The 14,947-nt window shown below is 41.8% G+C and overlaps 1 protein-coding gene across 1 annotated transcript in view; it reads right to left on the bottom strand.

Moving 5' to 3' along the window:
• The window catches only part of kif15 (kinesin family member 15), a 48,365-nt gene that overhangs the window by 14,535 nt on the left and 18,883 nt on the right, over positions 1 to 14,947 (bottom strand). Inside the window, exons 21-26 of the mRNA XM_087138073.1 lie at positions 13,941 to 14,071; positions 12,657 to 12,851; positions 11,590 to 11,751; positions 10,860 to 10,946; positions 9,810 to 10,037; positions 8,899 to 9,045 (exon numbers count right to left, since the gene is read on the bottom strand). Of these exons, the coding sequence (XP_086994199.1) occupies positions 8,899 to 9,045; positions 9,810 to 10,037; positions 10,860 to 10,946; positions 11,590 to 11,751; positions 12,657 to 12,851; positions 13,941 to 14,071 (950 nt within the window). The remainder of the gene's footprint in view (positions 1 to 8,898; positions 9,046 to 9,809; positions 10,038 to 10,859; positions 10,947 to 11,589; positions 11,752 to 12,656; positions 12,852 to 13,940; positions 14,072 to 14,947) is intronic.

Here is a 14,947-nt window from a genome sequence, read left to right as displayed (position 1 = left end):
AAAACAGGGAGTTCAGGAAGGTTCTCTACAGAGCAGTTTCTGCACGATTCCATTCACTGACTCGGGACTGCAGCTGTAATCATGCTTGATACATGTACATGTATGTAAATGTGTCGTGTAAAATATTTCAGAGACAACACAGAAGATTTTCAAGACTTTCACAGCCTCTTGCTTCTACCTTGATATATGTTACTAATACAAAGGACGCGTGCCCTTGTCCTATCATTCTATAAGTTCACTGCACCAGTGCTTACCAATGCCTTACCATGCCTCTGTGTTTCCTACCCAACAAGAGTCAGTTACATGTATAAAGGCAATCACTAGATCACCATTGTGCAGAAAAACATGCAAGGAACACAAAAGTTTTGGACTGTACAATGCAAATATATGTACAGCTATAAACACCTGCAAAATACATGTAACCGAGACAAGTAAGGCAAACACTGAGCTGTTTCAGGCACCTCTTCCAGTTGGAGAAAAAAATTAATCAGTTAATTAGTTAATAACTGGAATGGGCGGGAATCAAACTAACATCTCCGCAGTCCTTTCTTGGACCACTGGACTGTGCCCCACAGCTATGAGTTAATTTGGCCCTGCGCCAACTGAGCGATCTCCAGCGGATGCATACATGTACATGTACGGACTGCACAATACAAAGTGCATGTGTGTGTTAAACCAAAACAGTGCTCTGTGTTGCATAGAATTTTCAAGGGTCCGACTATTGTGGGTAGTTTTTTTTTACATTGGCAGGTTACATTTTTGTACATGTGAGGACAGAATTAGCCAAATGCCTAGGACAGTGGAAGGCACTATTTATTATATCATTTAATGCACAATTCCTGATACATGTATCTTTCATGGTTGATTTGTTAGATATTTTTAAAAACTAATTGATCTTTTCATTGTAACTTCTGGTATGATGACATCATCAGCTTCAAACTTCACACATGAAGACTTCACAGGTCACTCTCTACCAATTTTAAAGTGATACCAGCAAACTTAATTTATCAAGGTTTCTGCACTAGTGACAGGGATACCTAAACTCTAGGAATATAAATTGGTATCGTCAAGATTCATTCATTTGAATGATTTTCTGGTGTTGAAATGCAAAGTTAACAAAATCTGGGTAAAAAATGACAAATTGAAATATTCTGCAATTGTTCATTAAATCACATTTGGGAGAATACATGTACATGCAATTCATACCTTGATACGGGTGTATTCCAAGTCTGCCTCCCCCCCACATAGATGTACGTGTACAGTGATATGACCTTACTTGTGAAGATTTAATTTGATTTAAAAAAGCATTCTCTTGTTACCCACCCAATGCAAGCCACTGGCAAACACAGAAACAATCAGCAGTGGAGCATACAGTTTGGTTAGTCTGTGAGCGTGTGAATGGGGTATAGGTGGCTGAAGTGATTTGGTAAACTTTAAGGCCTACAGTGTGAAAATATGGCACAGACCTACCGGTAGGGCTCACCTGCAATCTACATGTAGGTTGCCAATAAAGCAACAGAAATCCCTTAGTTTGTCATCAGGATGAGCTGACAATGTTGGGGCATTCACGTTTCCTTTATGTACCAATTTTTTCCCCAAGCACAACCACTTTTAGTCAGACAATAATGATTAGTGCTTTGAAAATTTCACCCTCTCCATTAAGCATATGCAGCAAGGTATGAGACAGGGAGAACCCCCCCTGCTTTGTGTTGGTCATTGTCTCGCAGGAATCTGGGGAATTCCTTTCAGACATCTTGGGGGGGATGTGTTAAGTAACAATAGTCTGGAATATGGACAGGGTATGGACATGTTGGGGGGGTACCCCTCGGTCTCATTTCTTGCTGGGTATACCATTAAGGGAGCCAGTACTGCTTACAGGTTGTTTGTTTTAAATGAATTAAACGAGTGTTTGGCAAGTTTTAAACAGCATGCTTAAAACTGGTTTGGAGCCTGCACACCAATTACAGCCCAAGCAGTTGAAAAAGTTACAAACCCCTTCGCAGCACTTAATTTGTAAAGTATGACTTAATCAGTTTGCAATTAACATTTTATTTTTATTTTGCAAAGAGATTTCAAAAGAAACCACATCAAAGGTGGTAAAATACCTCTTTTACCAGTTAGACTTTTAAGGAGGATATGGGACCGTTGTTTAGAGGCAACAAAAGAGCAAAATACCTCGAGGAAGCGATGATTGTAATTTGAATATATATTCGTGGACACGTAACCAAGTCATTGGAATAAGAGCATCTGAATGTACTTTGCTTGATGAACTGGAGACACAAAATCTGCATGAGCAGAACATTTGGCGCCTCTTCCTTTCTGAAAGTACAGGTGATTATTATAGTCATTAAACACGGAGATCAATCAAGCTGATTGTTCCAAGGAATGGTCCAGCGGTTTAGTTATGACAATTCATTTGGATGGGTTAATCCAAGCAATACCACAGCTTGGTTTGATATACAACATCTACCTGTCTATCATCCTGCCAGTTGTGGCAAGAGGGCCCCACTCTTAAAGGAGGTGGAGTGGGAAACGGAGCTGATATTCAGCTAAATCTGGAACCACAGATATTCCCTATCTTGTAATGAACTGTTCATACACCTGTTGAGTACATGTACCTTTCCTGCCGAATGAGTTTCCTTTCACGTCATAATAGGCTTACCTACTCCCATTAGCTCAAGTATCTACATGGAGCTGTCAAACATCTCAAGACCCTGCCTTTCCTTTGTTGACCTAATTGCTGCTGCCTAAACCACCTTGCATTAAGGGTAAAGACGTGAACAAATGAGCTCCTCAAAACACTTGTGGTGACTGTCATATATTTCTCACATACCTCGCTGTCATTATCACGTCACTGAGAAGTTGAGTGTCTTTGTGATCTAATGACTTTAACTGTACAATTCAGATGGGGTATTTGAACGTGACAAGTGACAAGGAAGCGTGCATACAAATACATGTACATTAATGTCAGTCAAACTCAGAAGGGCTAATTACACAAGGGTAAAAGCCAACAAGGGTAAGGAGACAGGTTGCCAAACACGCCAGTTACCAAGGAAAAGACCACAGGAAGACTATAAAGAAAAAGCCACAGAGCCGATTGCAAAGAGCCACAGCTTCAGAGAGAGTGCTGTAGTTCTCCAAAGCATCCCCATCGCTCTGTCTGCTGACACATCTCCTGTGGATGACCTCAACACCAAATCTTGCGATGATACCGGCTTGGCATCCCCTATGCTTGTTTGTTGTCAACAACAAGCTGCACCACGTGTGTCACACAGACTAGCAGCAAAAGCCGCAAATCTTCAAGCATCGTCATGGCTTGGCGTGATAATGCAACATCTGAATCTGTACTGAATCTTGTGCTCATTTTGACTTGGAATCCATTATGCTTGCTTGTCATCTATCGGATGAGCACCTTTCAAACATGGACAAGAATTTTCATGACCTCTCTCAGCCTTTAAGATCTTGGTATGGGACTGTCTGTGCTTTTCCCACTCATAACCTGTAAGCAGGCAACATGCTCTGTTCACCGTGCACTTTACATGCTACATGAGATTCTTGAAAGTGTGTTTTTCTTGGAGTGCCTGTTGTCATTGTTGCTGGTGACCACTGACCGGTACCTCGCTATTGCCTGGTGTCTGTACTACCCACGGCTAATGACACTCCGCAGGGCAGGGATTGCTGTTGTATGCAGTTGGGTGGTTGTTATATTGACTAGCATTGTCTTGACAGTAATGTCATGCAGACCCCTAAGTGGTACCCTAATTTGTCTGATATGTCTTGGAATCGTTTCAATCAGTCTGATGACCATTGTGGTTTTATACCTCCACATTACGGTGATTGCCAGACCTCGGCGCATTGCCCAAGAAAACCAAGAAGCAGCAGATGGAGCTAACGTCCCCCCAAGAATCAGCTCAAAGTCTTTCACCACCATGGCTGTAACATTTGATGTGTTTATCTGTGTGCTGGATTCCTTTACTCACAGTATCATTTCTTTCTGTAGTGAATATTCCTCTCAGTATCTAAGCACATTCGCTGCAGCCATCTTTTACACGTCTTAATACTGGACTGATGGACTCATCTTACTTATGCAGAATAGAGAGTTCAGGAAGGTTCTCCACGGAACAGTATATATTGGATTCCACACACTGAGAAAGAGATGTAACTGTTGCCATAGCCAGTAATCTATGACAGTGTTGTATTCCAGTCCATCACAAGTCCTTCTTTACAAGTGCCTTAACAAGTCCAGTCACAAGTCCCTTCACAAGGCCAGTCATGAGTAACAAGGACAACAGTGACAAAGGAATGCTTCTGTCACAGCTCCTATGAAAAGCTTATAAATTGGCTTAAGACTGAATGACTTGTGATGAACTTACAGGGACTTGTGATGGATTCGAATACAGCACTGATCTATTATATAACAAACCACTTCAAATGGAGTGTTGAACAGGTACATTGCAATCCAGAAGATCATTTGAACATGTATCAGTTGAATGTGGCTTTGTGTCATATAATGTGCTAACAATGCTACATGTATGTATTCCACTGCATCTTGACTCTAACATGCTATCGGTGTAGGGAATTAACAATGATATCTACATGCAGAGTTTAATCATTTCATCATTCACTATCGTGGACGTCATGTTTGACTGATATGATTTGCACTTTTCAAATTTCCATTGCTGGGGCATTCAGAATGCTACTTGGCACATAAACATGTTCTGTACATGTATGTACATGTATATCCACACACTATCAAGAACTTATGTTTTGTACCTGTTCAAAGGCATATTATTCGTATGTGAATAATATAGTAAATCATATTTGATTTGCAGGCAATGCTGATTCTTTTATAACAATGTTTTGTACATGTAATTCTGATAACTTCTGATTACCAATGGCCGTAATTCAAATATGAACGTGCATGTTGGCTCACAACATGACAATCTCATTCACGCTTGTCACACCCGTTATGAAACAAGCACCAACTACGATATTTCGCAAGAACTTCGGTCTTGGATTTTCTTCCAACATAGTATACATGGGCTGTTCTGAAAAAAAAAAAAAGATAACCAGCTTGATAAAATGATGTCTCTGAGAGTGAATTCAACCACGTACCTGCCATGAATCTCACACTGAAGCCTGAATTAGTTGCCCAACTGAGCATGACGGCTAAATGAGTGTTCATACAACGCAGTATTAGACAAAAGTAGCAGTATGACACGTCTTAAGGAACATAGTACATGTATACATGTACAGTAATAGGATCTCTGTCTTGATGATGCCGTACTTTGTTCACATGTGTGTTTACCTATGAAGTTCAGTGGACACAAGCCAACAAAAGTGCAAGGGGCATCATCGATGGAGAGGCCCACTGAAGTACGTACATGGGCACTAATCTGAAGCACATGCAGATGAGCGTGTACGCTGGTCTGGGCACACCTGTTCTATTCTGGAAAAACACTGGTTTCTAGCAGTAAAACCAGAAAATGTTACTTAACTCCACACATATTACACTTCTGTGGCTAATCAGAGCTACATGTACATGTAGCTTTTAATGCAGTGTTTTCTTGTGAAAGGTTTACACATTTGGTGCTCAGCAATTTTGAAACCTATTATAAGCCATCGGTGCATGTACAGTAGATTCAATCTTAGGCTTTAATAAATTATGTAGTGCAGCAAAATAAGATGTAATCAGGAGGTATGATCAGTCCAAATTGCTTGTTGCCGGATGCGTCGGTGTAAATTTATAACCATGCAATTTGTAGTTTGGGGACGTGTACGATCTGTAACTGTCATTTGGCTTATACCATGGACATGTAATTGGCCTTGCTGTAAGTGGTTTGTAAACATTTAGGAAAGCAATATCTGAATTATCCGTGCAATGACTGACATGGACTTCCGACTGGATTGTCATTTGGTTGCAATATAATTGTATTCCTTTCTACCTTTACGGTGTGGATATAAGCAAAGATTTGAATCATGCCTGACATGAATTATCATTCAGGAAAGTTTGGGCACACGGCAAGTGCAGTTCCTGGCCGGTTGAAATTTCAATACACTAGTTGTTCTACAAGAAAGTTTGTCAATTGAATTGAGTGGAAACAAGCACAAAATTTGCATAAGTGTGAAAAACCTTGCTTAAAAAACCAAAGGTTACCAGCTCAAACTCTATGAGATTGTCACGCTAACCAAAAGAAAGCTAAATACGATCCCAAAACAGTATACATCACATGGAGTTTTGGCTGGTAACCTGATTTATTAAGCAAAGTTTTCTTGTACTTAAGCAAATTTAGTGCTTAAGCAGCTCTATGAAATTGGTCCTGCTGTAACACACTGGTCACGCTAGTTGGGAGGGACAGGTAGAGATATATGTGCTCACCTTGAAAAGGGGAGTTGGGGTTGGGTTGGGAATAACAGGAAATATTCAAATCTTCACCACTTATTTCCTGATATCACAGACGAGAAAGTTTAGTCCAGTAGTGGGTCTGAAATCTTTGGCTAGTGTCTTGTTCATGGCAAGTTGCCATTTTTCTAAAAACTGTATTTTTTCTCGTACAGAGTGACGTAAACTTTTTTGTCACTGTTGAACAGAAAGAGCCGACGATGCTCTCTCCAGATTACTGACAGGATTAGGAGCTTGCTTTCACCAGTGTAGTGGCTCACTGACTGGGCTACCCTGCCTGATATGTGACAAAGGAGACCCCTCCCCCAAAGGATCCCTAAGCTATATACCCTAGGTTATTGAATCTACTGCACCCCTTCTGAAAATCTGAAAGGAATTCGCCAGATTTCTACAAACACAGACACAAAAAAGAGGGTCCCTGGTTTGCTATATGCAGTGGTTGTTTGATTAGCTTACACGGGACAGTCCTACCCTAGGGATGATTGTGTGTTGCTGTTTCAAACAAGCAGGATAGTGGGGACGAGGTTAAACCTGTGTAGCCTATGGTAGCTAATTGAATGCACATGTAACCACTGCATTATACGCTGCCCGGTGTGCCCTGCCACCACCTGGGGTCCATGATTCACTGAGCATTTAAAAAGCAGTTTCCCTTTGCATGTCCACGTAGCTTGGGTAGTTTGGTTTCGTTGTGGTAGTCTGTGCATAATCGGCATGAAAGCGAGCATGAAGTCAGTTTTGGGGACATCAGGTCAAGTATCCGTACTGCATATCCACAAAAGGTTGAAGCATTTCAACCCACAGAAATTTCACTGGAAACACTTCATGATGTCGATATTCCCTTTGCTTCTGCATTTGCCTGAAGTACGAACAGACCTTATCAGCTTTGGCATATGCCATGCCATTTTTGCAGAATTCATAACTTGCTTCTTAGCCTGGAAGTGCTACTGCCAAAGGAGGTACATCTTCATTGGAACAAGTTTGATAAAAGAAAATGGATAACCAGCAGTTTTAGACTGCATTCATTTACAAATAAGTCTCAAAAGAACTGCAATTTTTAACTACTTGTAGCTGGTTGGTTTGAAAAATGCAGTGCACACATACAGGCGATTTTCAAGATTTTCAGTTTTCAAAATTCTTCAAAATTTTATCACTTCATTTAGTGGACGTTTACCCCCACACAAATTACTGTCTGGTGGCCACTCTAGCCTGACAGACAAAAATCTATTGACGCCTGAGTATTTCAGCCAGGCCTGCAGCCTTGTAAAAAGAGCCCAGATTGTGCGGTGTTATATAACTATCTTTTGTTCACGAACCTGGCACAGTGCGCTGGTGACCTCTTTTCAAAAGGGGCCAGATTAGCGTGCAGCGGTGCTGTGTGGCACATCGCTGCGGTGGTGGAGCGCTTTTGTCCCCGTTGGTAATCCGCTTGCTCTAAATGCCCCAAACCGTGGTATACTGTTTCAAAACAAGGCTGGATTATCTCCACTATTGAGAGTGAAAAAATGTCGGTAATGCCCAGCAGCTCAGTCTTTTGTACGAAGCACAGTCTTTTGATACAAGGCCCAGCTCTTTTGTGCGGGTTTCGGGCTCTCCGGCTATGCACTCGAAAATGGGTCCCCGGCAGCAAGTGGTTAAACTAAGAGTTTTTGTAATTCTGTAACTGCCTCCATTTGTGAGTGTCAGAGCACTGGAATTTCACACTTTCAGCAAGCCATAGACAATGGCACATACTTCGTCCATACATTTCAGTGCTGCCTGCCACCAGCATGTATCCGAGTGAGAAGAAATGAGATTATGATGATAAAAGGCAAAATGGGCTCATTTTCCTCATGTGAAATCGTGCCAGTGCACGCCGTGTATGTACTGTATGTAGGAGACCTGCTAAATCATACATACCAAAAAAGTATACTTCCCTTTGATTCTTAACCAATTAGACTACTCCGTCCAATTTTTGGAGCACACTCCACTCTTCGCGCACAAGGCTGAGAACAGATATTCAAGTCAGTAATTGGAATGAGAACAGGTGCTTAACCCTCCTATGGTTTTACAGCACAAATGCAGTCACTGGTGAGCATGCAGTTTCTATATGGAACTCAAACATGCACAGGTTCAGCATGTACACAGTAGGTTGCCAGCACAAAATGACCCAGGGTCTTTTGTGCAGTCCTCTTTACTGCATTTGGTTTACTGCACAATGATGCACATGAAACAGTGAAGCACAGTTCTTGGGCAGCACAAAAGTGCAATCTGATATTCCTGTGAGGGACAGTTGGTGCAGTGCACAACACAACACAGCTGTGCTTCTTTGAGGTGTTTACTGAGTGACCCAAAGAGTGACTTCAGCATAGGAGGGTTAATGGGTTCAAAGATGTTTCTATTCCATCCCCGCAACTGGAACGGTGCATGCAGTATGTCCATAAGCGCACTGTGGGCGAATAAAATTGCCCAATGACCGACTTGATTTCAAGTCGACAAAAGGTTTGCAACTGACTGACCTGTTTCTTAAGGGCGACTAAGTGTCCGGCACTGGCCTCACACTCTGCCTGAGCAGCCTGAAGGTGCTTCTCCTGCTCTGTCATCTCTCCCATCAGGCTCTGGTACTGACCTCTGACCTCATCTAGCTCTTCTTGAAGCATCTCCATCTGAGTGCAAAGGATGGGGATGGTGCGGAGGCCATGTTATGTCTGGAACTGCATTTTCTCTATAGATACCTTGCTGACAAATGTCAAGATGCTTTGAAACATTCCATAACAGTTACCACGGGAGACCCTTACACCCCATTTGCAAATGTGTCAGACATCACACAAGGTGCCTCAACCTCATGGAAAGACAAAGCTTTAAATGAGTTATGAACAAATCATCCTAATTCAAATCAAAGGCCATCCTAATGACGGTGACAAAGGCATTCCATGAAATCTTTCCGCCCTATTAAACCCCTGTTACATAATTTCACCTGTTTGTCTGACACCACTAACAATGCGCTCCAGTTTCTGGCTGACCTCTGATTTACTGGATCGCAAATCTCAGATTATCTGCTCAACTAATTTACCTATTTCCTTTGCCATAAAGGGTCCTAATGTACTTTGGGGACTCACCTGTTTGGGTAGGGTTGAAATGAATAAAACCTGCTTGAACCAAGTCCATCCACATGCATATTGGTGTACCAATGTGATACCAAATTTTGGCATTCTAGTTTTCAGTGTACCAATACCCCTAGCTCATGTAGTTTCTCAAAGTCTTTACATACACAGGTGGGTTACAGATTTTCTTTTCATGTATTGTAATAGCAGATGCTCCTTCGGAAACGTTAACTAGCCAATAGGGGAAAATGTTTTTCAAGGCAAAATTAACATCAGTATCACCACCATCAATCATCACCACCAGTCTCACCACCACGACCCCTTACCTCCATGTTGTGAGCGCAGCCCAGGCTGTTCATCTCCTCTGTCAGCTCCTCTAGCTCCCTCTGCAACCCCTGCACCTCGTTCCTGTACTCCCCCTGGGCGGCCTGCAGGGACTCGCAGCGGTGCCTGGTGTCCTGCAGCTCCTGGCTGGCAAGGTTCAGCGAGTCATCCTTCAGCAGGATTGTCTGGCGGAGGTCGTGAACAGTGCCCACCATGCGGCCTAGGGCGTCCTAAAAATAAACAAAGGCAGGGAGGGCAAGACACAGTTATCAAGAGTTGCACCAATAATTCAAATCTTCATAATGCAATCAATTATCAGGAACTCAATTACAAAATCAAATATTTGGAGGTGAAAAAGCAGTGAAATGAAAAACGAAATTCATTTATTTGGTTACAATAATGTATTCTAAAAGTGCATTTTAAGGCATTACGAGGGACTAGAGTTAAGGGCAGTTAAATGTGTGCCCAACAATAAGACCAAAAATTGCTTTTCCCTTCAAGCTTTTCTTTTTGCACTTAGTAAAATCAATAGATTTTTTTATGCTTCACCAAAAGTTCAAAGAATTCATTGAAAGCAACAATTGAAAGTCCACATTTGTCTTCTGCTGACATTTTGTATGAAACGAATTTCTTCTCAAAAAGTACAAAAGAAACTCTATTTAGTTTTCTGAAGATATTCTTTAAATTATTCCTTACATGCGAAGATTGCCATGAGCTAATGCTAAGAATATTAAAATGATCCTATTCAGAACCTACAAAGCTGATGAAACTGTTGCTTATCAAGGGCCAATCTCTGGAGTAAAATTTCAGTGAAAACTCATGAATTGCAGGTATGTAATGCTACAGAAAATCAAGCTGGAGATTCACTTTTCAGGATGGCACGTCCTGTCATGTGAATTTGAATTGCCGAGTCGCTACGCTTCACGGGCATCCAACTTTGACAACTGTTGCAGTTTTGTTGACTCTATGGCTCGGGTTTTCACACAGTGTTCCAAAGATAGCCAGGGTAGGATCATGACCACCAAGGTAAGGCTCATCGAGTCTCGTCATACCTTATCCTCCTCTGCTCTCTTCTGCAGCACCGCTATCGTCCCAGAAGCTGCATCCAAATCGTCCTTGGCTCTTGTCAGATGAGTATCCTTTGATAAATTGAAAACGGGTGTCTTGGCCTCACCAATATGTAGCACTTACATTTATTATTCCTTCATTTTCCATTGCACTATGTAGGAGATGCAGTTGCTTCCAAACAGCAATGCAAATCTATGCCAAGTCCCGTCTCGAATATATTAAAAGCCATCTCTCAACTGTTTAAAAAAACTTTAAACAATTTCTAAAGCCATTTGAAAATGTTTCTTTTTTTGAAATTTATAAGGCTCCACACTCATTCAGTGTAAAAAGCCCATTATTGAAGGTTTTCACTGTCTTCGCTCATAAAAGTAGAGTAAAAGAATTTTCCCATAAAGCTACATGTATATAAGTCAAACTGCAGTTTTTGTTGGTTTTTTTTTTACCGTTATGTTTGTTAGCTATGGCGATTATTGTGCACTAGCTCAGACATGAAAAGATACGTCAGCGACCATGACAAAGCTCAATCATTTGAACTCTGTCATAACGTCACCCGTTTTTTTTGGCTACTGACCCATGACACTGCAGTGACAAATACAAACGATTGTGGGTCAATTTTTCAGTTGCACGACCACCTTTAAACATCTCCTGACAGTGTCGTAAACATAAATAATTCCAGAACCACTAAGAAGCAACATTAATGGGGTTATTCTTCACCTTTTCGCTGCAGAGGTTGTGAAGCTGACTAGTGCTGGCTCGTAGCTGCTCCATCACCTCCAAGGTTTCCAACAGCTGCTGTTTGCTGTCCGACCCTTCCCGCAGCTCAGCCGACAACTTGGCATTCTTCTCAAACTCGGTGTCAAGTCTCTCCATCAAAGACTACAAACCAACAGGACGGACGTTCTTAAACAGATAGGGCTGACTGGGGTAACACAGCTCTCCACATTCTCTCAAAGTGAATACTCTCTTTGGGACTGTTTAGTTACAGACTTTTCCAAGATGGCAGGGAAGAAGCTCTTTTACAGGGAAGTTCTGGAATACATATTTTACTTTACCATAGAAGACAGAACACTGAGGGAATAAGGGATATTTCTCTGTGCAGAGTAATCTGTCTGTAGTTCTTGATGGTAAGTTCTTGTACTTAGTCAATGGGAGAGTGTTGTAGTGCAGGCACCATGGGTAACAAAATGTCCTTTATTTGGTAGTATAGAAAAACACAACTGTGTGACATGACGTGTCATACGTGTGACATTTATCTGTGTCACATGACGTGTCATACGTGTGACATTTATATGATTTCACTACAGCAAAGTGTACACCACACTAAAACAGGTACATGGAGTCAAGTCCTCACATACTGGATATCACCTGTATACAGGTATATCTCAAAGGGCACTTCTTATACATTGCCCATACTAAGTATAAATTGAATCGTACACATGTATTATGGCACATATGGTTATACGAAAGTGCTGTATTTTTTTTAAGTTTTAAATGTGAGTTAAAAATAGTGTCGTTCTGGCCCACAAATATCAAAGGCCAGAGGTTTTTTCAAAATACGAAAAAGCTGGAATTCTGGTAACTGCCGGAAGTCGGGTATCCCCGCTACATGTGTCAAACAGCATGGCCAAAAATAATTTTTCACTCAAGTTTTTCTTCTTTTAAATTTGTTTTTATAAAACTGTGAGAGTACAACCAAATATTCAATCAAATCAAAGGTTGAATATTCATATATTCATTTATTCAAGTTGACTCGGCCTTAATTAGTGCCTCCCATTTCTAACCTGCATCTCCACCTCCAGCGCCCGGACACGTCCTCTCTCCTCCCTCACGACCGCCTCCAATTCTTCCTGTTGTTGCTCCTTGAAGTTCACCTCGGCTTGCAAGGTGTTCTCTACATCCTCCAGCTCACGCTTCTCCTCTGTCAGTAGCTCCGCCTCCCACTTTGCTGTGGATAACTCCACCTCCATACGGATGACCTGAGGGAATTTAGTGATCAGCAACAAATAGAGTCAAGCTGATGCGAGTCTAGTCCAGAACAGTTCACAGTTTGGATTCTTGTAACGTCGACTGTTATTAGTGATTTTGATACAGGCGCTGACTACTTGGATGTACAAGACAGTTGCGTGATTGCTATGAGCAAGTTCTATTGATGACTTAAGTGAACCCTAGTCCAACCAATGTCGCCCAAACGATTAATAGTTCGGACCATCTAGTTGGCCACTTAGGAAATAAGCCCCACAGAATGGTTGCACTGCTGTCTACCAATAGTCATTTCCATTTACGAACACAGAGGGATTCATTCCCATGAAAAATAACTGCGCAAGGTGTCACTGACCGAGAACCCCACAAGCTGGGGAACCAATGGCAAAATATGAGTGACAATAATATTTTACCAAATGGTTGACAAAGGTTGGTCCAATGTGACTGTATTGCATATGTGCATTGATCAGTGCAACTGGTCCGTTGTTGAATTGCACTCTACATCTAAACAGCAGTTGCAACACACTGGATTTCATGACTAGGCAACACTATACCATCAACTATTCTCACACAGGGTCAATACCATATTTACTCTATCTCTACCTCAAATAAGTTCACCCTCCATTATCCTAGTCATGTGTATTTTTTTATAAGTAAGATTTGAAGCTTTGCATGGTGGAACCGGTCACCGGTTCTTCTAAGAACCGCACCTCTTCCGAAAGAGATTGGTTCCATGGTGTACCCGCAAGCCTATATCTTGTGTATTATTTTATCCCATTTCCAAACAACTTGAACACAACCAGAGCATACCATGCCACTGAATATTTCTAATGAGCTCTGTGGCCCATTACAAAGTTTGCAAGTGCATACAGAGAATGGCAAACGTGAAATTGATTGACACTTGTCCAGGTCAAGCCGAGGGCCAAAACAGCACACTGTCCTCTACTCTAATATGCACTCTATCATTCTTTACTGCCGTTAACACAAGAGTACATGTACATCGGTCAGGATAAACAGCTGCTAAGCAAGACCGCGCTCTGTGGTGACATCTTCATCCATGTCCATTACCGGCAAGAGATACCCACCTTAGATTCCAGGGCAGCGAAGGCTTTCTCCCTTTCAGCGACAGCTTCTTGTAGCTGTTTCTTCTCCTCTCCCATCACTTTATCTGCTGACTGCAGCATGATCTTCATATCCTCAGCTTCGCTCTTGGCAACTACAGCAGAACCACAAACACAATTTACGGTATACTTCAACTTGCACTTCAACCGCTTGCCTACGGTATTATTTTGGGCGGAAAATACTGACTTCTTCAAATGAAGAGAAACCACAAACACAGTCCTTTACAAAGTCAGACTTTAAGAGTGCTGACCCCAGGTTATAATTTTTTCACAATTTGTGGGACATTTCTTTCTACATGGTTCCTGTATTGACACTCAGAGACAAGGTCATGGAGCAATATTTGCTGCAACACCCATTAATCACTTGCTGCCGGGTGGATTTTTCTTGAGCAAGACAAGATGCCGGCTCATTTTCAAGATTTTGCGTTTTCAAAATTCTTCAAAAATTCATCATTTCATTTAATGGCCGTTTATACCAAAATTAAGGACTCTTTGGGTTCTACTCTAAAGCTGAGAGGTAAAATTCAGTGACTCCTGAATATTTCAGCCAGATTGTGCGGTGTTACCTAAGATTCTTTTGCTCCTGAAACCAGCACAGTGCACTGCGGCTCATCCCTGCAGTGGTGGAGAGCTTTTGTCCCCAGTGGTAATCCGCTTACTCTAAATGCCTCAAACCTTGGTATACTTTTTCGAAACAAGGCTTGATTATCTCCACTACTGAGAGCGAAAAAATGTTGGTAATGCCCAGCAGCTCAGTCTTTTGTGCTGAGCACGTTCTTTTGTTATAAGGCCCAACTCTTTTGTCCCAGTTCCAGGCTCCCCAGCTCTGCATATAAAGCCTATGTACTCGAAAACGGGTCGTCCAGCAGGTAGTGGTTAATGGCCAACAACCACTTAAGGGCTTGCTCCATACACACTTAACCTCTATGGGTAAATTCGAGTCTGTGTGTGTATGGAAATTCAGGATGTAT

Source organism: Acanthaster planci, linkage group LG06 (assembly GCF_054643075.1).
Source record: "Acanthaster planci isolate LZ-2023a linkage group LG06, COTS_SCS, whole genome shotgun sequence".
Classification (NCBI taxonomy): domain Eukaryota; kingdom Metazoa; phylum Echinodermata; class Asteroidea; order Valvatida; family Acanthasteridae; genus Acanthaster; species Acanthaster planci.
The sequence above is the reverse complement of the archived record's forward strand: the minus strand, read 5'-3'. Positions and strand labels throughout refer to the sequence as shown.